Here is a 23,938-nt window from a genome sequence, read left to right as displayed (position 1 = left end):
AAGTTCGTGTACTCTATTTTTCCTGGCAAAAATCTGAGTATGTTAGATGTGAATGAAAATAAGATATTTTGTGCAGTCATATGAAATATTATAATGACACTACAGTTTGGATGGGCAGTTTTAATACTTTTTACACTGCTCCGAAAAAATGAAAGGAACACTTTTTAATCAAAGTATAGCATCATGTCAATTAAACTCCTGGGATATTGATCTGGTCAGTTAAGTATCAGAGGGGCTTGTTAATCAGTTTCAGCTGCTTTAGTGTTAATGAAATTAACAGGTGCACTAGATGGGCAACAATGAGACAACCTCCAAAACAGGAATGGTTTTTCAGGTGGAGGCCACTGACATTTTTTTTCCCTACTTATCTTTTCTGACTGTTTTATATCAGTTTTGCATTTGGCTAAGGTCAGTGTCACTACTGGTAGCGTCAGATGATATATGGACCCTGTAGAGGTTGTAGAAGCAATCCAACTCCTCCAGGATGGCACATCAATACGTGCCATTGCCCGAAGGTTTTCTACATCTCCCAGCACAGTCTCAAGAGCATAGAGGAGATTTCAGGAGACAGACAGTTACTCTAGGAGAGCTGGACAGGGCCATATAAGGTCCTTAACCCATCAGCAGGACCGGTATCTGCTCCTTTGTGCAAGGAGGAACAGGATGAGCACTGCCATATCCCTAAAATATTACCTCCAGCAGGCCAATGGTGTGAATGGGGGTGGCCTGAGGGCCTGACGTCCTCCAGTGGGCCTTGTGCTCACTGCCCGGCGTCGTGACGCTCAATTCGCATTTGCCATCGACCACCAGAATTGGTGGGTTCGCCACTGGTGCCCTCTGCTTTTCACAGATGAGAGCAGGTTCACCCTGAGCACATGTAGATGTGAAAGGGTCTGGAGAAGCCATGGAGAACCTTATGCATGCTGCCTGTAACATCGTTCAGCATGACTGGTTTGGTGGTGGGTCAGTGATGGTCTGGGGATGCATATCCATGGAGGGATGCACAGACCTCTACAGGCTAGAGAGTGGCACCCTGACTGCCATTAGGTATCGGGATGAACTCCTTGGACCCATTGTCAGACCCTATGCTGGTGCAGTGGGTCCTGGGTTCCTCCTGGTGCACGACAATGCCTGGCCTCATGTGGCGAGAGTATGCAGCCAATTATTGGAGGATGAAGAAATTGATACCACTGAATGGCCCCCAGGCTCGCCTGAGCTAAATAGAACACCTCTAAGACATTGTTTTGGCACATCCGATGGCGCCAGGTTGCACCTCAGTCTGTTCAAGAGCTCAGTGATGCCCTGGTCCAGATTTGGGAGGAAATACCCCATGACACCACCTGTTGTCTCATTAGGAGCATGCCCCAACGTTGTCAGGCATGCATATAAGCACGTGGGGCTCCATACAAACTACTGAATACCATTTTAAGTTGCTGCAATGAAATTTCAGTGAAATGGAACTAGCCTGCTGCATCATTTTTTCACTTAGATTTTTGGGGTGTCTTTGAATTCAGCCCTCTGTAGGTTGATCACTTTTATTTCCATCAACCGATGCGGCATCCTTTCATTCCTAACACATTACCCAGTCCATGGCAGTATAGATATCCAGCATGATATTTTTCCACATTCAGATCTGTGTTTTCAAAGCTTTCCTTTAATTTTTTTGAGCAATGTCCAATTTATTTTGATAATAAAACTACTGGAGACATGATGAACAGAAGTGTGTTTATTTGTAAACATCCTGGTATATTTTTGTGAAAGGATCAAAATCCTTGTCTTTATCCACTTGTGCCCCGGGCCACTTCTGCCACTTCTCACATAAATGTAAAAATCTACATTTTTTTTTACATAGAAAACTGCTTGGAACCCCCCAACATTTTATAAGCAGAGGCCCTAGGGAAAAATTGGTGGGTTTTGCATATTGTTAGGTCACAAGATATTTGCGCAGTGGTTTTTCAAGTGCATATGTTTTGGAAAAATACACTGTAATTCATTTTTAATACATGATTGTTTGGTAAAATATAACAGATAGTGTTATGCCAAGTAAACTGATACCAATCATGTCCTACTCTAAAATTGTGTCTACCCGTGGCACAGTGCCAAACTAAGGTACCTAAAAAATGTCCATAGTCAATGCTTTAAAAGCATTTATAGGTTTCCAATTAATAGTTAACAGGGAGTTATAGCTCTAAAATTGTTTTCCTCACTTTGACGTTGTGGGGAACCACCTCACATGTGTAGTGCGATTGCCGTTTACCTACATGCACGTTCGCATCTGCGAGTGAGCATGGGAGAACAGAATTTTTTTTCTACACCGCCCTTACTTTTTTTTTTTAGATTGCTTTCATTGCTATCAGAATGGATGAACAACATTCTTTGTAATAACATGGGCCATGACAGGTCCTTTTTATGGAGAGATCTGGAGTCTATTGGATCCCAGATTTCTCCTCTGCCCTTCAAAGCATCTGATCAAACCAAACCAAGATAAGTTTGGTCAGATGCTTGTTCAAGCTGGTATTGGCTTGTTTACATTAGGCTGAAACTGAAAGTGACAAAATCCTCGTTGCTTACGGTTTCTGACATCACACAGTGGGAGGAACAACATCAGTTCCTCTCACTGTGTCCCAGGTACCAGATAACAGCAATTGCATCCTTACAGGGCTTCCCAATTGCAGGGGAGAACACCGGTGGAGGAAGCAGCTGGATGGTGGTGTGACCCCCTTCTGCCAACTGTAAAAGTAATTCAGCGACTTCATAGCCACTAGGATTACCTTTACATTAAAGGGAATAGCCGGCCCAAAAAAAGATATCCCAATCATTGCTGCACATATCCCCCTTCCAATCCAGCGGCATATCAGTACATCAACATCGATAGCCAATCGTAGGTGGTGGAGACATTTTCCGTCCTTCAGCTGCATGTATACATGACCCTTGCATAAGTGTGGTGGTGAGGAATGCCTCCATTTTCTATTGTTGGATGTCAGCTTTGGCAGATTCCCTGCAGAACAGCTCCCGTGGGTACAGACTTGAGTTCGACTATATCTGAGCTCATCTCTACTCAAGACCAGTGCTCAGAGCAGGGCATGTCTGGGTTGGGAAGCTTTAACACCTTCCAGCCTGGCCTAAAGCAGAATGATGGCCTGGCAGGGGCTTTAAGATCCTGACTGGACGTCATATGACGTCTTTATGTGTGTGGTGTTCGCTGATGAAAAGTGTCCCTCGGCCACAGTACATCACCGATCGGGGTAAATAGCTGATGACGTAGGCTCTTTACCATTTGATTGGCTGTGTCCAATCACTTCCTTTCCTCAGCGCAGTCAGTGTCTTAGGAAAGAAATGCTGATAACCGTCTTCTTAGTTATAGGGAACATTTACACTGATAATCATGGCACTGATCATCAGTGCTGCATATCAGTGTCCATCAGTGCAGCATTTCAGTCCCGCCTTATCAGTGCAGCCTCATAGATTGCCCATCAGTGCAGCTTATTACCCATCAGTGCAGCATATTAGCGCACATCAGTGAAGAAAAAAATTACTTATTTACAACAGTTTATAACAGAAACTAAGAAAAAACATTTTTTTTTTTCAAAATTCTTTTTTCGTTTAACAAAAAATAAAAAATAAAAAACAATTGGTGATTAAATACCACTAAAAAAAAGCTCTGTTTCAAAAACATAAAAAAATTTTTTTTTTACATTCGTAAAAATAATTTAGGTACAGTGTTGCATGACTGCGCAATTGTCATTCAAAGTATGACATTACTGAAAGCTGAAAATTGGCCTGGGGTGAAAGTGCCCTGTATTGATATGATTAATGAATATAACCGCTTCTCGCACAGGGTTCTGTCCTCGGGCCCCATTCAACTGTCGGCTGGGAGATTCTCCAGGCCAAAAGATGAATGTAAATGAATGAGCCAGGCATACTGGTGATGTCATTGCCTAAATATGGCATGGCCACATTTTTGAAAAGGAAGAGTCATAGAGGAGGAGGACCTGATGAAAAACTAGTCTCCATTGCCATGGCACCTTTAAGGGTGGAGCCTTATAGGTATCTAAGAGACTAGTTCTCCTTCAGGTCTACCTTGCTTTTGATTGACAGCACATGGCAAAATAATCCATCCACTGCCATGCGTGGTCAATCAAAAGCATGTGATCTTAGGAGGAGCTAGTCCCTCAGTTCCCATTGGGCTCTGCCAACCCCACTAAAAATTCTTAGCCATGCATCTGTCTGTGACGAGCTCAGTGGCTGGGGGAATAATGATGATTTAGGTAAGAACATTCCAGCCTCAGTGCCAGCCTCCGACAGATTCATATACCTGCTTCTGCCAGGTGTATGAATATGGCTCAAGTGCTGACCATTTTTTTTTTTTGTAGAGACCTGAATCCTAAAGGGTGTCTACAACAGGAATTCCCCCATTAGTACTTTTCATATGTTAAGAATAATCGGGCAATGTTGCAAACGTGTTACTTTCCTTATTTCCTTGTGCTTTCAGAGCTGTCATCATTGCTTATTGTTTATATAAGCCTTTTTTAACCGGGGAGCCTTCTGGGTTCTGAGTGCCTTGGCAGAATGCCTAAGAATTGCCCCAGGTGACAAAAAAATGTTGCCAAGCTTGCAGGAGGATCAAGCTTGCCTTTGTTTGCTACACAAAGCCACAGGTTTTTTTGTGCAGCATTACAACTTTGAGCACCATGCAGGCCAGCTGCTGGTGTTCTAACAACCGAAGTAATAGAGGACATCAGGCACCTGAGGACATCCTTGTTTGCCCCTTTCCATCAGCACTGGGGTCATGTTGGTTGAATGGAGGAGAGAAACTGAGTGAATAGAAATGCTGGGATACTAATCAGTACCAGTGTACAAAGGTATGTTTGCTTTCTAAAAAAAAAAATGTTGGGTGTCCTATATGTGCAGATGTTTTTGCATTATGTATAACTATTTAGTTTTTTACTTTTTAGAATGCAATATTTTGGGATTGTGCATCATTTTAAAGGGTGCCTTGACATAAAAAACAGGTTGGACAACATTGATTTATATTCAGACTATCTCTGTCTGCACTGTAGCTGCAGACAAGTACTGGCAACAAGGAAGCATTTCATCCTAGTATCACATACAATGTCTTCACTGCCATTAGCACTAAGCCCCCGTTCACACTAAGGCGACCATAGGGAAGCTGCGGACCCGTTCTAATAGGAGCGACACAAGTCGCTCCGACTTAGAAAAAGGGTCCGGAGCTTCTTTGGGGCGACCAGGAGGCAACCGCCATAGACTTCAATGTTATGAAGTCCGTGGCGGCCGCTCCGAGGTCGCGGCGCGCTGCTCGCACCGCGATCTCGGAGGTCGCCCCGGGAAGTAGCGTCGCGTGTATGTGAACGGGTGCTAAATGATCTTTTCTATACTGTACTACAGTCATGCAATCACTGAGGTCATGTTTGAATTTAAAGTGGTTGTAAAGTCAGAAGGTTTTTTTTTATCTTATCTTAATGCATTCTATACATTAGGATTAAAAGCCTTCTGTGTGCAGCAGCCCCCCTAATACTAACCTGAGGTCCATCTAGCTCCAGCAATGTTGCAGGAGTGTCTCGGCTGTCCAGGCCTATCCCCCCTCATTGGCTGAGACAGCAGTGTGGCACCATTGGCTCCCGCTGCTGTCAATCTAAGTCAGTCAGCCAATGAGGAGAGAAAGGGGGTGGGACCGGGCCAAAGCTCTATGTCTGAACAAGATTGAGGGGCCAGGAGTGCCGAAGAGGAACCCGGGATAAGGAGGCTCTGGACTGCTGTGTGCAAAACCACTGCACAGAGCAGGTAAGTATGACATGTTCGTTATTTTTACCTAAAAAAAAACAAAAAAAACTTTAGTATCACTTTAACTAAACTAAAGTGGAACATCATTCTCTCAATCCACATTGACTATTTTTTCGAGTAAATAGAATAAATAAACAGATAGGAAAGTACATCATATTTACTTGTTTTACTGATTTCCAGGACTAGGCAAATGTTGTCATATATCCCAGGAATCTTTAGGAGGGGAAGATGTTTTTTTTTCTCAGCTAAGCAAACCCTCCTGTCTGCAAGCCTGAGCTAAGGGCAGATTGATTCCAGGAAGTAATTGCTACATGAATCGTCTGCCCTTACTCAAGATGGCCATGACCAGAAATGCTAGGGAATGTTTTGCGAAGTGATTTCTCAGCAAAATAAAGCATGGAGGCATGGATGGATGGGTGAGTTTGTTTGGAAATTGAAAATAGTGTTTTAATTAATTTAAAATAATTCATAATAATAATAATAATAATAATTAATAATTAATTTTTCATTAATTGAAAATAGCGTTGAAAATAATAATAATAATAATAATAATAATTAATTTTTAATTAATTGAAAATAGTGTTTTAATTTAGAAATTGACTAAAATATTTTGAAAGAAAATAGTGTTTTTTGTTTGTGATGCTTAGATGCAGTGTAGTTCCACTTTAAAGCTAGAACACCAGATTAATGAAAATCCTCTGTAAAAAAAAACATTCTGGGCTTCATTTTCATCTTTCACAGGAGAGAGTTCTTTTCACAATTACTCTTTGTTACTCTTTAGCTAGCAGTAGGACATTTCTTCTGCGTGTTTGAAGGATGTTCTAATCAGTAGTCAAGTCTGTCTCGAGTATGTATTACAACATGAATTTTGTTATAGCTTTTGTGAAATAAATGGGCTTTAATTGCTTAATACCTTTCAGCTGTAAATTGGATTAAAAGTTTAATTTAAAAAAAATGAAATCAGATCCAGGACAGTGAAACACCTGAAATCAGTTTGATAAGCTTTAAAAGATTATAATTGTAGTTGAGAGGTGACATTTTAGCACATATCTGAAAAGTGCTTTGCTTTTTTGATTGTTGATGCATTTCTATGTATTTTAGTGTACAAGTCAGCTGAAAGGAAAAGCTTTTTATTGATTGTATTTAGAACATTTGCAGATTCGATTTTAGCTCAGTTTGCCTGGTATATAAATGCATGAACACAAAAGGTAACTTAAACTATTGGGGAAAAAATAAGTTCCATATCTTGATGGAAAGCAGAGTATTGCAGTGTAGTAAATCACATTACGCTATAATTGATCTTCTTTATCATTATTTTGTGCAGGTGTTAAGCATGACTGTATGCAAAATGTCTGTTGTAGAGTTATTTTTCCTAATTGCAATAAGCATTTTGTATTGCCCTCTGTGTAGCCTTAAAGCGGTAGTATCCCACTTTTTGACACTTTTACCTACAGGTAAGCTTATAATATAGCTTACCAGTAGGTACAAATATAGCTTACCAGTAGGTACAAATATAATCTCCTAAACCGGCATGGTTTAGGAGATATTTACAGTGCATGCAGCCGCTTGCCGGGAGCTTGCCGGAAAATCACTCCTGCGCGCATGCGCGGGAGTGACGTCATCGCGGCTCCGGCCAATCATCGCGCCGGAGCCGTCTCTTCCGGCCAATCACCGCGCCGGAGCCGCCGAACCCAGAAGAGACGGCGAGGGATCATGGCAGCGCCCGCAGCGATGTCCGGGGGTCCGTGTCGGGGCTTCGTTCTAAGGTAAGTTACACATTATGGGCTAGTATGCGATGCATACTAGCTCATTATGCCTTTGTCTTGCAGGTTTTTTTTTAAATTTTTTTTTATTTTAGGGTTTACAACCGCTTTAAGTGCTGGATCACGCTATAGGGATGTCAGATATCGCATGTGATTCGCACTGCTCTGCAAATCACATGCAATGTCTGTGTGATGTAAATTCAGTATAGCTGAATTTGCATCGCATTCGGACCAAAGTCACACAGGACCCTTTTTTTGGTCTGCACCAGAATCAGGTTGCATGGGTGTTCACACCTATACGATCCGATTCATGTCCGAACTGACAATTTGCACTGCAATATGCAAACTGATCTGGGGGTGTCATTAACTTTGTATTGACACTCCCCTGTACTGTATTGTGTGAACTGCCTGCAAGACGGTGCGTTACGGGAACCCACAGTGAATTCGCAGGGCTCCCGCATCGCAGCAGTGTGAACCGGTACTAAAGCATTTCTAAATCTAAGAAACAAAATGCAACATCTAGCAGTATATCATTCCTTGCATTTGTTTTCTTCTCAGGGTTTTTCCTTTATTTTCCTGTATATAATGTTTACATCTGTGTCCCCTGCCCACTATTAAAAAGGGAACCCCAGACAATACGCAAACCCAGCCCCCTTTTTGGCATCATATGCTTCATCTTGCATATGTGCAGTATGAGAATAATGCAAGATCTGGCAGTTGGGTACAAGATCTCCCTGATGGCACTAGCAACATTGCCTTCTTAGAGGGCAGCTGTGTGGCTGGGGCTACATTATTTGTGCCTTCAGGAGAACAGTGTAAAGTGGATGCAAAAGGGGGAAGTTAACCACTTGCTAACCAGCGGATGTAGTTTTATTGTGGTAGGTTGGCTCTATTACGCAAAACGACGTACCTGTACATCGCTTTGTGTAATAGATAGTAGGGTCATGCGCACACGCTGATTGGCAAGGGGGGGGAGCCAATCAGAGGGTCCAGCTGACACAATGTCCACCGGCTACCTGCGATCGCTCCCCATAGAGACAGAACGGCGGACTGCTGATGTAAACACAGCAGACAGCTGTTCTGTCAGAGATAAATACAGGGATCCTGTGTTCCTCCTATTTAGGAACACAGGTCTCTGTGTTCATCCAGTGTACATGAGGCCTTTCAGGCTTTTTTTCTTTTTTCTGCCTGTAAAAGCACGTCTTTGTTAGCTTATTTGGCCATGCATGCATAGGCATTTACAGGAGTATTTGAAGAGGAGCGTGTACAGGCAGAAAAAAAACAAAAAACATCAAAGACGCACTCTGAGAGGAGCTTTTAAAAAGAAAAGGCATGTGTTAATGTATTCCAATAGGCAGAATAAATATTCTGATCAGTAGAAGGCATTTATGCACAAAAGCCATAGGGTCCTTTCACACGGGCGATCCGGTCAGATCCGCCTGCCAGTTTTTCAGGCGGACCTGATTGGATGCTCCATGCATCCCTTTGGAGCAGCGGATGTCAGCGTAGACCTCTCCTCTGACACCCGCTGCTATCCGCTTCCGATCCTGTCCATGAAATCCGGACAGATGGAAACCCTATTTTCCATCCGTCCAGTGGATCGGATGAGAATGGACAGGCGGTCTGTTCTCATCCGATTCCCCTATAGAGGACAGCAGGGATCTGACCGTTTCATCTCCGCACACAGAGCAGAGACGGACCTGTCATCCACTTGCTCAGCGGGGATCAGTGGATCGATCCCCAGCTGAGCAGGGAACGGACCTCGTCGGACGCTGACCGTATGAAAGGACCCATATGCGCATAAACGTGTACACATATTGTAACATTGCAAGCATTTCTTTTGCCAAATTCTGACAGAAAATATGCTGCTTGTTTGCAAAAGCTCATGTGCTTGAGGCCGAAGTGAAAGACCGACATTAGCAAGACATTTTGAAACCGGAATAGTTGAAGTTGTTCAAAAATTGGTCTTTTCCAAAATACCAAAAAAAATTAAAAATACATTACTGCTGGATCAATTAGCATATACATATAGTAAGGTATATAATATCCACATTTGCAACCCAGTGCATGAAAGCTACATATAATTCTTCCAGATTTGCAGGGAATAACCCAGCAAATTCCAGATTAGTGAGAAATACCCTAATGCAGTGATGGCGTACCTTAGCACCCCAGATGTTTTGGAACTACATTTCCCATCAGGCTCATGCACTCTGCAGTGTAGTTGAGAATGATGGGAAATGTAGTTCCAAAACATCTGGGGTGCCAAGGTTCGCCATCACTGTCCTAATGCATTGAAGATGCTGTGTGGGTGGGCTTTTTGTCTTTCACACTTTTACAGATCGATTGTAATGCTACTGTAGATCAAGGTTTACTCTGCTTAACTGACTTTTGACTTTATTACCGAATGGCTCTAATTGTTCTACTGTTCTATCTTTTTCACCTGCTGCCCTTCTAGCTAAGCCTTATACATACAGATAAACCTATATTCTAAATGGTCTTAAACCTAATCCTGTAATACAAAAAAAACTGATGACAAGACAGTTGTGCTTTACATGTACAGATCCTTACCCTAACTAGATGACTGTAAAGTACCATATGTCATAAACAAGCATTCGTTTTGTCTATCAAATTAACTGGCCTTCCACCTAACTTTAGTGGTGTAACTTATTACTGTAAATTCTGCCAGTAAGATTATTATTTTTATGTGCCCACATTACTTCCTAAAAGGCTTTTTTAGTGTTACACCATAATTGGCTTTACAGAATCTCACAAGAGTGAGTACACCTCTCATATTTTTGTAAATAATTTATTATACCTTTTCATGTGATAACACTGAAGAAATTACACTTTGCTACAATGTAAAGTAGTGAGTGTACAGCTTGTATAACAGTGTACATTTGCTGTCCCCTCAAAATAACTCAACACACAGCCATTAATATCTAAACCACTGGTAACAACAGTGAGTACACCCCTAAGTGACAATGTCTAAATTGGCCCCAAAGTGTCAATATTTTGTGTGGCTACCATTATTTTCCAACACTTAACCCTCTTGGGCATGGCGTTCACCAGAGATTCACAGGTTGCTACTGGAGTCCTCTTCCACTCCTCCATGAAGACATTATGGAGCTGATGGATGTTAGAGACCTTGCACTCCTCCACCTTCCGTTTGAGGATGCCCCACAGATGCTCAATAGGGTTTAGGTCTGGAGACATGCTTGGCCAGTCCATCACCTTTACCCTCAGCTTCTTTAGCAAGGCAGTGGCCATCTTGGAGGTGTATTGGGGTCGTTATTATGTTGGAATGCTGCCCTGTGGCCCAGTCTCTGAAGGGAGGGGAATCATGTTCTGAAGGGAGGGGAATCATGCTGTGCTTCAGTATGTCACAGTACATGTTGGCATTCATGGTTTCCTCAATGAACTGTAGCTCCCTTGTGCCGGCAGCACTCATGCTGCCCCAGATCATGACACACTGCTTGACTGCTGGCAAGACATACTTGTACTCCTCACCTGGTTGCCGCCACATGTTCTTGACACCATCTGAACCAAATAGGTTTATCTTGGTCTTATCAGACCACAGGACATGGTTCCAATCATCCATGTCCTTAGTCTGCTTGTCTTCAGAAAACGTATTTGCGGGCTTTCTTGTGCATCATCTTTAGAAGTGTCTTCCTTCTGGGATGATAGCCATGCAGACCAATTTGATGCAGTGTCAGTCTGACCCCCCACCGCTTCAACCTCTAATCAATAAAATCAAGCAATATAAAGACTCACCTCAAAAGCCACCACTACAATATGGAGTGATGGCTGGACCTTAGGCGTTTGAGGTAATAGCTTTACGGCCGTTTCGCATCCAACGCGTCATCAGGAGCTTTTTACGCATTGGAAGCGAAACGGCCATAGTGAGTCTTTACATTGCTTGATTTTATTAATTATCTTTTATCTCATGTACACTGTACTGACTGTCAGTGTTACAAAAATATATATTTTTTATTACATTTTTATTACTACTTCGTACTACACCATGAGCCTCTTCCTTTTTCATTTTGAACACTCGTGATGTGTTGAGCCGATAAATCAATTGGAGGTTGTTCCCATGGCCGGACGTTGCTGATTATCCAGACGTCCCAAGATCACGAGGCCTATCGCAAAATACCTTATTGCTGTCCTATAATATAGACAGCATCTGGCTCTGGTGAGCTTGAATTTCACTCATACGGTGGTGGACACAGCAACACGTGTGAACCTTTTTCATCATTTGCACTGGGATATCTTCATTAACTTTTTGATGAACATGATTTTGATTATTACATGATTTGTCACAATTTTTCACTAGGACAATGTATATAATTGTTGCACTTTAATATGTCTGCACTTCACTTATAAGCGCTGCAACCCTTTTTGTTTATTTGTATTTCAGTGTACGTATATTTTACACTTTTTTGCTAGCAGCTTATCTATAACCTAAGCGCTGATTCACAATTTTTTTGTTTCTTATCTGTGCACGCAAGGAAATAATTCTCTAAAAGTTTAGAGCTGAAGAAGCATTCTCCAATTTTTATGTTGTACAGTGAATTAGCTGCAAATAAAGATGATAGTGAACGTTTACTAAATTGTATGCTACAATAACAGCTAGCATTTTAGGAAGGTCCATATATAATTATTGTTGTCTTCTGAGCCATGTCAATCTTCCTACATTCCTTTGTTTCATAAGTCATTTAATGGAATCCAGATGCAAGTCTGATCTACATAACTAAATACATTTTTTTGTTTTTATATTGCTCAACATTTGAATATTTAAACATTGTTTCCCAGTGCAAGTTTCCATGAGCATGGCCAAAAAAACTGTGTACGACAATTGAATTAATCAGATATCTCGAGTTAGACTTCTTGAAAGTATAAAAGCCTTAAGGCAGGTTGTGTCACCACCCACTCAGATCTTTTTCTAGATGATACACTATTTAATAGAAGAGCAAGTAAAGTAAAGTGTTGGTAATACCTCCGTGCTTTCAGTGCCTGCAATGCGTTTCTAATGAAAAACAGAAGTTTTCATTCGGTTTTCTGGCCAGCTATGTCCCAATCCAATTTGCATTTCCTTTGTGCAATAAAATGTTAGTATTTTCCATTACAGATACTGCGAGGCAGATATGGATACAGAGCAAAATCGTATTGTTTATTCCTTTGATCAGACACTATATGTGATCCTGTTTACTCCTCGGGGTTAGGTATAATGTTTATAGAGAAAAATAGTTGCTGAAACTACAATCCAAATTCCAAAAAAGTTGGGATGCTGTTTACAATGTATATAAAACCGAATCCAAGGATTTGCAAATCTCATAAACCCATATCCCATATATTTTGTTCACAATAGAAATGAGAAAACATATCAAATGTTTAAATTGAGAAAATGTACCATTTTATTAAAAAAATAAGGCCATTTTGATATTGATGGCAGCAACCCATCCCAAAAAAGTTGGGCCAGGGCAACAAAATGCTGGCAAACTAAGTGGTACTACAAAGAGGAGCTAGAAGAACATTTTGCAACTAATTAGGTTAATTGGAAACAGGTCAGTAACCTGATTGGGTATAAAAAGAGCATCTTGGAGATCCAGAGTGTCTCAGAATAAAAGATGGGCAGAGACTCCCCACTCTGTGAAAGGCTGCATATAAAAATTGACAATTTCGGAATATTGACATTAAATTGCAAAACTTTACATATATCATCATCTACAGTACATAATCTCAAAAGATTCAGAGAATTTGGAGAAATCTCTGTACTCAGCGAACAATGCCGAAAACGCAATATTGAATGGCGGTGATGATCTGCCCTCAGACGGCATTGCAATAAACAGGCATGAATCTGCGATGACATCACTGCATGGTCTTAGGAATACTTCCAAAAATGACTCTGTGAACACAGCTCCACCTGCCATCCAAAAATGCAAGTTAAAGTAATACTAAAGTCTCGTTTTTTTTTTTTTTTTTTTAGTTCAAAAAAACAAACGTCATACTTACCTGCTCTGTGCAGTAATTTTGCTACTTCAGCAGAGGAGACTTCTGAAAATTCAGAATCCAGTCGAACTACCGCAGAGTTTGCACTGTGATCACCACGTTTTCCACCATAAAAGAAATAGACTCCGCTCGCAGAAGGAGATCGTCCAAGTATCCCAGTACCGCAATCCCCCGTCAGCGTAACAAGGCTAGCACCGGGGCTAACATTTTGTGAAGACCCAAGGAGCGGAGGCAAGACCAAAGGGTAACGCCACAAACTGATAATGCTCCTCTCCCACAGCAAAGCAGAGAAAAAGTTGGTGACTCGGCACTGCATTACTTTAGCGGACAATTGTACAGTCTTGCGACACTGTACCCAAATAAAATCTATGTCCTTTTTTCCCACAAATAGAGCTGAACTGGTGATTTTGGTTTTACATTTGAATGAAGACATTGTGTTGCTTTCCCTGTGTCCCAGGCCTAAATATCCAAAGGAAATTGCCTTGCATACCTTGGATGTGGTCTGGGCAATTAGGGTGTTCCTGGCATTACGGAGTCTTTCAGGAAGTCAGACTCTGTATTTGTGCTAGACCTTGTAAAGGGTTGTCTGCTCTTTCTGCAACCATTTCCAGATGGATCAGACAGATGGTGATTCAGACCTATTCTATCAGGGGTCAGGTGCCTCCTTTCCCTGTCAAGACGCACACTACTAGGGTGCTTAGTGCCTCCTGGGCTTTCCGTCCCAGGTGTCAGTTACCCAGGTTTGCAAGGCGGCCACCTAGTCGTCGGTGCACACTTTCCCAAAGTTCTATAAAGTGGATGTGTTGGCATCTGTTGATGCCTCTTTTGGCTGCAAGGTTTTGCAAACTGATATTTGAGGAACTGATCCTCTTTGAATGTGTATTGTTTTTTTTTTCAGGTGGGCTCCAGTTGGTTTGGTTGAGCTCCTGTATACCTGGTTGGCTAACGTTTAGCCTTGGGAATTTCTTTTTTGCTGTTCCCACCCCTCAAGTTTTACACTGCTTTGGGATGTTCCAATGGTTAAGAATATCAGGAGCTGTGTCCGTCAATGAACGAAAGAGAAAATAGGATTTTTGACTTACCGTAAAATTCATTTCTTTGATGTTCATTGGCAGACACAGGACCCACCCCTCTGTGGAGTTATAATTCTCCTGACACTGCATGTAACTAAACTGAGTGCCTATAGCAGAGAGAGGGGAGTATACCACCTGGGACTGCCCATGTGCGTAACCAGACTTTTTTAATGCCTAGTGTCCTATTCCTGTAGGGGGCAGTATAACCCAACGATTAAGAATATCAGTAACTGTGTTTGTCAATGAACATCGAAGAAATGTATTTTACGGTAAGTTTTTATTTTTTTTTTTTACTTGTGATTCTATGTACGCTTGGTAGAAGTTGCTTTTGTTGTCTTTTGTGTTTTCATAAATATCGCAGGACTGCTAGAAGACACTGATCGCCGCCATTACTAGTATAAAAGAAAGAAAAGGAGGACATGCTACACCGTGGTAAAAAACTTTTTTGACGTGTTGCCATCAATTTTGAAATTAATTTTTTTTCCTTAAAATTGTAAATGTTTTATCATTTGATATGTTTACTATTGGGAATAAAATATGTGTTTAAGAGATTTGCAAACCACTGCATTCTGTTTTTATGCAGATTTTGCACAGCATCCCAACTTTTTCACAATTGGGGTTGTACGAAGAACCACGTGCAAATGCTAAAATCTCATTGCAAGCAACCTGATTTTCTTCTTTTTTTTTTTTTTTGTGCTGACAAAGTACTCCATCCAAAACAAAAAAGATTTTTCTGTTACCAGAACTAATATTAAAGCAAACCTGTATGGTGATAAATATACAGTACGCTGTCTTATTCTCTTAAGAGGTTTGAACCTCCTATTAAAGCTTTTGTTTACATTAAAACATAAAGCAATATACTGTTCTTGCTCACTGTATGTGAAATTGCTTGCAATTTAATATGAAATATGTGTGTGTTGTGGGTGATTGGGGTGTTGAAACTAATTTCCAGAAATAAAAGAACCCCTCCTCCCAACGCCACTAACGAATTCCTGTATTAAAGGTGAAAAAAAACGCTATCTAAATGCCCTTTAAGCCACGTGACACTTTTTTTTCCTTTCCTCTTCTGTTTACTTAAGGTAAGGTCAATCTTTGGGTGCCTAGGTTGTTACCTGTGTAATATGAACACTTATATTGACTGTTCTCTCACAATCCAGAAAAGGAGTGACTTTAAGCCTCGTACACACTACTGACCATTCGGGTCATGGCCGCTGTACTAACAATCCGATGTTAGTACAGCAATCTCCCCTGCTGTGCTATTGTGTTCTGACACAGGGAAGGCCCCTTTCCGCTGGTCAGCGGAAGCCAGTTGACAGACATTTTTCAGTCATGACTCTTCGACATAACCCGGCTAAAGAGTTAGCTTCTGTCCGACCAACTCCCATACATTCAGCCTGTGTGTGCTAGGCTTCATTTTAAGAGAACTGTCTAGGCCAGTCTGGTGAGGTAGCATCTGTAGCGCTGGACTAGAAGTCCCTCGCATCCAAAAACATTGGTGGTAAGGGACCTGGCTTGGGGACGTAGGTGACTATAACTTACATCACCAGGTAAGAACAAAAGAAAGAAAACAATTTGCAGGAGGGCTTTGAGGTTGCCAGATTTTGACTTTGCTTCAGAACTTTACCGTAGAACCAGCATCAAGGACCAATGACACCTCAGTGGGCCAAGGAATGCTGTATGCTGACAGAAGATACCAGAGTGAGCAGGTAGATGAGCTCATCAGTCTGCTGCTGCTCCTATTTTGTCCAATCAATGGTTAGGGGCATTAATAATGAATAAACTATATTGCTTATCTGTGGTAGTGAAAGGTGAGGTCATGAACTTTGAAGGAAGTCTCAGAACTGAATAAACCACAATACAAATCCTTTGGGTAAAAATCTATATATTTCAACTCAACTGTGAATGTATAACTGTTTGCATGGAGTTCAGCTATAAATATACTACATACAGAAGGATATCTGGTTTTGGTTGAACAATGCCTAGCACTCTTCATGCTGCCTGAATCCTATTGGCTGTCCTCTCAGGATCCAGAAAAGGAGTGACTTAACTGTACAAGGACTGTCGTGGTCAGTCTGGTGAGGGAGCATCTGTAGTGCTGGACCTAGCATTCCCTTGCAACAAGAAAAAATGGTGGTGGGGGACCTAGATAGGGGATGTAAGTAGGTATAACTTACATCACCAGGTAAGAACAAAAGAAAGGAAAATAAAAAGTGCAGGATGGGTTAGAGGGCACCTGATTTTAAATTTGTTTCAGTGCTTTACTGTGGAACCAGCACCAAGGACCAATCGCGCTCTGCAGTGTGAAAAGGAATATACTAGATTGAGCAGGTAGATAAGCTCATCAGTCTGCTGCTGCTCCTACTTTGTCCAACCAATGGTTCGGGCATGAAAATGACTAAACTCTATATCTTATCTGTGGTAGTGAAAAATGTCATGGACTTAATATGTTCTATTTTGTCAAGATCTGTTTATTTCTACATTCTCTGTAATTCTGTACATATTCTAGATACTCAATAATAAAAATGTGTTGATAGAATTAAAAAAATAAAAGTCACAAACTTGGAAGGAAGAACCCTAAACTTCAGAAGGGCAAACTTTCCAAAATTGTACTCATTGATGGAAAGGGTAAACTGGGACCAAACCCTGGGATCCCTGACCACAGAGGAAAAATGGGAATGCTTTAGGAACATATTAGGCAAAGGCATCTTGCAGTGCATTCCTATGGGAAATAAATTTAGAAGAGACAAAGCCAAACCTGGCTGGCTAAACCGTAGCGTTAAAAAACTTATTAGGGGAAAAAAATTGGCCTTCAAGAAATATAAATCAGAGGGCACTGTATTGGCTTTCGAGCAATACAAGGAGGCAAATAAGAAAAGTAAACACGAAATCAAAATGGCTAAAATCAACTTTGAGAGACAAATAGCGGAGGATAGTAAAAAAAACCCAAAGAAATTCTTTAAATATATCAACAGCAAAAAAACTAGGGCAGAGCATATTGCACACATAATTAGCGATGATGGGGGGATGGTTACAGAGGACACTGAAAAAGCAACCGTGCTGAATGCTTTTTTCTCGTCAGTCTTTACACAGGAAACGGAGGGGTACACTGACCATGACTGTATGGTTAGTAGTAATACACAGGACTTGCCACTATGGCTAACAGAGGGTGAAATCAGGGAAAGGCTGGATAAACTTAACACAAACAAATCACCAGGCCCGGATGGCGTACATCCGAGAGTACTCAAGGAACTCAGTAAGGTTATATCCAGACCACTGTTCCTGATCTTTGCTGACAGTATTAGGACAGGAGATGTACCAGGGGATTGGAAGAAAGCTAACGTGATTCCGATATTCAAAAAGGGCCAGAGGCATATCCCGGGAAATTATAGGCCTGTCAGTTTGACATCAATAGTATGTAAACTTCTGGAGGGGATGATAAGGGACTATATCGTAGAGTTTGCTAAAGACAACAACATCATCAGCAGTAATCAGCACGGGTTTACAAATGGGCCTTCTTGTCAAACCAATCTCTTAGCATTCTACGAGGAGGTAAGCTGTGAGCTAGATAGGGGGAGACCAGTGGATGTGGTGTACTTGGATTTCGCTAAGGCGTTTGATACAGTGCCCCACAAGCGCTTAATTTATAAAATAAGGTCTGCAGGTATCGACAGCAGAGTTTGCTCTTGGATACGGAATTGGCTTAAAGGGCGTGTCCAAAGGGTGGTAATAAACAGCGCATACTCAGACTGGTCTGAGGTTGTAAGCGGGGTGCCCCAGGGCTCAGTCCTGGGACCAACCTTGTTCAATTTATTCATAAACAGCATTGAGGACGGGATCAGTAGTGCGTTATCAGTTTTTGCAGATGACACAAAATTGGCCAGGGCAATAACAGCACAGCATGAAGCAGATATCCTACAGAATGACCTGGACAAAATTACAGAGTGGGCAACGACATGGCAAATGAGGTTTAACGTGGAGAAGTGTAAGGTTTTGCACTTGGGGACTAAAAACCTAAAAACACAATACACGTTAGGAGGGGAACCCTTGGGGGAATTAAAAATGGAGAAGGATCTGGGAGTCTTGGTTGATGATAGATTAGGCAACAGCATGCAATGTCAAGCGGCAGCTGCCAAAGCCAGCAGAATATTAGCATGCATAAAGAAAGGGATGTATTCCAGAGATAAGACTATAATCCTTCCACTTTATAAAACTCTGGTCCGACCGCATCTGGAGTATTCTGTCCAGTTCTGGTCGCCAGTCCTCAGGAGGGATGTGTTGGAGCTGGAGAAAGTCCAGAGAAGGGCAACTAAACTAATTAGGGGATTGGAGGACCTTGACTATGAAGAGCGTCTACAATCGCTCGATTTATTCTCCCTGGAGAAGAGACGTCTGAGGGGGGACATGATAGCAATTTATAAATATCTTAATGGGGATCCCAGCTTAGAAAAAAAGCTGTTCATTCGAAGGGATTGCATGAGGACTCGAGGGCATACAATGCGATTAGAGGAGAAGCGTTTTAACCACAGGCAACGTGGGGGGTTCTTTACTGTTAGGGCTACAAGATTGTGGAATTCTCTACCACAAGAGGTGGTTTCTGCGGGTAGTATGGTGGCTTTCAAAAGACTCTTAGACTTACATCTCAAGGATCAGAACATTCAGGGGTATGTGAGATGAGTACAGCCACACACACCTACACAGGTTGAACTGGATGGACTATTGTCTTTATTCAACCTCACCTACTATGTAACTATGTAACTATGTAACTTAATAACCTGAAATACAGTACAGATAATTTGGCAGGAAAAAAATATGTATTTCAACTGTGTATCTATAGCTGTTTGGATGGAGTTGAACTATAAAAATACTACATACAAAGAAGAGAATCCGATTTTGGTTGAACAATGCCTATCACTCTACATGCTGCCCAAATTTATTTAGAATAGGTAGGCTGGTAGACCTCTACAGAAAGTGTACTACAATACAGTGCACCACAATGCATGGTACTGTATGTTGTGGTGCACAGCATTTGAAGAATATCGCATGCACCTTTTTTGGTGCTTTGGGCAGCATATTCGAATAATTGGGCTGCCTTATGACAATGCGCGTTAACACAGCAAAAGCGTGAATCCAGCTTTAAAGTCACAAAGTTTTTGTCTTGAGGTTATTTGCCGAATGAAATGATTGGAAGCATTTTTATTCTCTTTTATATTCTTTTATATTAAACTCTTTTAAACTTTTGTGAAGAGACCGAATCTAAGTTTTGTGAAAAATGTGACTTTTGGTATTTTATGACACATTTAAAGATCTTTATGTTTCAGCTTGTATTTTCATTCTACAGCTCCAGCTGAAGGTGTTCACCTTGTTATTGTTTTAGCTAAGAGCCATTTCTTGACTAGTCATGTGGCTGCACCTCGGCTGCATTGCCCTGCGGAGAACGGCTATTCTATTTGCTGAATTTTTTTTCCTTCTGATTTCAAGAGAGGTCTTCATTATTCAGCAGACACTTCCTGTGCTAAAGTAATTACTTGTGCAGGCACATTTGTCATTATTAGATGATCTTTGTAGCATAGCATTATTACTTGACAGTAGGAGACTTTTACAGAACACAGTCTAGAATGAAAGCTTACAGCACCAACTGTCTGTGCCAGATAGTAATGAGTGTGACATTGTCAGAATCAAATGGGCTTTATTTTTGCATGCTAGTGCGGAGGTTAAAATGATACATCTTACAAAAAAGTGACATTTTTAGTTTTAGAATCTTAGGTAATTTGATACCATAAAATTACAGGTGTAATGTGCATTATGTTTCTTTTTTTTTTTTTTTTAAGAGGCATGCATAGAAATATTTATTAAATTTTTATATATATTATTTTTTTCGACAGCCTGGGGAAACCTTGGGAATGTATTGAAGAACCAGGGCAAGATTTCTGAAGCAGAAAAAGCTTATAGGAATGCCTTGTACTATCGCAGCAATATGGCTGACATGCTGTATAACTTGTGAGTATATCCTGCTATATATTCCAGTGTCCATTTAAAGAGACTGTTTCATAAACTAAAATGCCCAGGTGAGAAAGTTGTGGGCTTTGGCAATCATATACTTAGTAAAGTGTAAATATGCAACTGAGGCACATATGTAGAGGGTGTTTTACTTGCCAAAAGATTTTAATAAAATACACTGTACAATATATCTTTTCTTGTGATCCATTCCTGCAGTAGTATATGACTGTTTCTCTCACAGATGACAGCACTACAGTTTTGCAACTGCCCTTTTTGACTAAGCTTTTGCTGCACAACCATGCTAAACGCCTGGTTGTCGGGTCAAACCAAGCAACAAGGGAAGCCAGAACCTCTGACCTGATTTTGGGTCATTGACTTTGAATGTATGGGAGCCTAACGTTTTTTATAGTTTAGGTGGTTAGCGGTGGCAACCCCCATCTCTCTCTCTCTAACAGGTTTCCTTTAGACCGACTTTAGAATCCCACCACCTCCCCCGTCCTATTCAGCATGCAGAGCAGACAATTTTCAAGGAATTACATGAATTTTGTTCATGAGCGGCCCATATTCAGTCAAGCCTGTATTACTAGAAATACAAATGTTATTCTATGTGCATTTGGTGCCAATCCATAAGCATGTTTTGCTCTAACATGATGAGCAAAGTTTAGTTTGATTCATGAACAATAAGTGCCATAGCTGCTTTTTAGTCCCAAGCTGGCTCTCAACATAAGGCCTCTTGGCACCCAAACATCAGTTTTTATAACCACAAGATGTATGTTATGGTATACATTTGTAGTACAAGATGTGTAGCAGTGTATTCCTGATGAGAAGAAAACTATTTCCGTAATGTGTCATAGATTATCCTGAATGAGCACTTAGCCTTACTTGTGCAAAGTATTGGGTCACCGTTCATTCATTACTTAATTGATTCCATATGAAAACCAACACCATCCTAAATGCTTCATGAGGACTTATGCAACTTGAAATTAATACAAGCTAAACATCAGTAAGTAATTTTTCTTAAGCAAAAATGCCACGCAATTAATGTTAGGCTTTTCATTATTTAGATCCAGGTTTTGTGCACCCAGTTGGTATGAATAAATAGTTGTACATCCAGAAGAAAAGTCAATATGGAACGTACGACCTTATGTACTATGAAATGTTTTGAGGTTTCTAAAATGTAGTCCTTCTGCAGTTGATATTTGTTGGATGCTCACTATTTCTGAAGCAGAACTGGGCTATATAAAACAACCCCAGTCACCCACCACACACACACACATAGTAACAGCTCTGAAGTCCAGTGGCAACACATGTGCTGTATAACTCTAAAGGCACATCTTTCACTTCATGGTTTTGCAGTTTAAACTGTAAATTTAATACTTATAAGCTGGCAGGGTAAAGGCATTTTAATAAACACTTAATAAAGCTGCTACTTGCTTAACTTGCTTGTTCAGGTTGTCAAAGGTATGACCTGAAACACATTACCAGTTTCATTTAGTCTGTTTATTTTGAATCATAGAAAGCCAATAAGAAATTACCATTACGTAGGTATTCATAGCCAAATATTGATCCCTGGATCTCAGTGTGACACGCACATGTTGTTTGACAGTACTTTTTTTTTTTCATAGTTTTTAGGTTAGCATTTACTTTAGAACACAAGAACGTTCCTATGTTGGCGGTAACTGTTGCCACATCTATGAGAGAAAAGGCAAATAAATTGCTGTGTTTCCAAATCACCTTTTGAGCTGTCTGGTTTTTGTTCTCCTTTTCTAATAAAAAACTCAAAATACTTTCACTCAGGCTAAGAAACACTTCCTTCACACGTACATTCAATTATAGAGAACCCATGTAAATGAAAGCTTGTGCATTGAATTTACAGTGTTCCACTTCTCGCCATATTCAGTAGGGACTAATTGAAAAACTGTGCCATGAAGTGTACAGTGATATAGTCATTAATATTTTCCACCTCCATTGGTGTTTGGGACTATTTGTGTACATTTCAGAACAACTCAAGTTGTTTTAGTTGCATTGGACAGTTCTAACCTCCCAAGCATCAACATATTCTGCCATAAGAGCCAAGTCTTGAAGATAAAATATATATTTTTGGGCCAATTTAATTTAAATTATTTTTATGGGTTTGCAGATTGATAGGTTTTATCTATAATTTACCAATACATTTTTTAGGGATTGTAAGTGAGTGGCACCATAACACGTCACATCCTTCCTAGGAGTACAGCCAGCCATATTTTGTGAATGAGCCATTAAGCACAATATATTGTGCAGCATGGAAAATCAGAGAATAAATATGGCTACTCTCATGTTAAGGGGCATTCCAACATTTTTAAGTTGTCCCCAGAACAAGGCATAAGGGGAAACTTTCTAAGAGGGGAATTCCTGTTACTTTGGGAGAGTTCCACTAACATTCTGTTAAGACTGGAAGTGCAGAGAAATTCTCCCAATGATACACAGACATTAAAAAATAACTTGCTGAGATTTTAACCCTTCCCTACTCTACCCAAAACTTAAAAAAAAAAATAAAAATAGTTTTGGATAATATATTCTTTTATACATACCACTTATTGTGTCTGTGGTAGCAGTGCGTTTTTGTTACGGTGTAATTGTCATAGATACATAAGCTCTTGTTTTAATTGCCTACTATTTAACTGTATAAATAAACGTGTTATAGATACTTCACACTATTGCAATTTTATACCATCTGCCTGCATCTAAACAGATACCCTGATAAGAGGGATTCAAAATCCACTCATTAATTTGTACAGATGGAAAAGCAGTCAGTAGTCGTTTTGATAACCCCATGAGAGCACATAGGCACAGGTAGCTAATGCATAATTTCTGAAACTCTGTTCATGTCAGCAGCATTGGGATACGTTAGGTATTCAGTGTGTGTTAGAGAACTAATCAAAGGCTGCTTCACAGGCACACTAGAGAATAGGAAAATACATGCAAAAGTGAATTAATTAGATTAAAACATTATAATATGCATTTATAGAGTAGCTTGAAAAACTTGTTGCTCATACTAAAAAGGTCTGAGCATGTCTTTTGGATCCAAAGACAGCAGTTCAGATGCACTGTCCCCACAATGGATTGATTTAGAGGAGCACTCTTCAACTCCAGTCTCGAGCATGGGGGTTAGGATAACACTTCCCTGATTACTAACTAGCTATTCGATACCCAAGTAGCAGCTTACCACATGTGTGCGAATGAAAATCTTTGTGCTGTAACTTATGTTGAAGCTTCATAAAATGTTAAAATAAAGGGAAAGAATCTCGAGAAATT

At 40.6% G+C, this 23,938-nt stretch overlaps 1 protein-coding gene across 1 annotated transcript in view; it reads left to right on the top strand.

The window, feature by feature from the left end:
* TMTC2 (transmembrane O-mannosyltransferase targeting cadherins 2) overlaps positions 1 to 23,938 on the top strand; it is a 445,859-nt gene that overhangs the window by 253,732 nt on the left and 168,189 nt on the right. Inside the window, exon 4 of the mRNA XM_082255664.1 lies at positions 20,530 to 20,644. Within this exon, the coding sequence (XP_082111790.1) occupies positions 20,530 to 20,644 (115 nt within the window). The remainder of the gene's footprint in view (positions 1 to 20,529; positions 20,645 to 23,938) is intronic.

The sequence above is a fragment of the Pelophylax lessonae genome (genome assembly GCF_965119305.1).
Source record: "Pelophylax lessonae genome assembly, chromosome: 4".
Taxonomy (NCBI): domain Eukaryota; kingdom Metazoa; phylum Chordata; class Amphibia; order Anura; family Ranidae; genus Pelophylax; species Pelophylax lessonae.
This window is presented reverse-complemented; position numbering and strand designations above follow the sequence as displayed.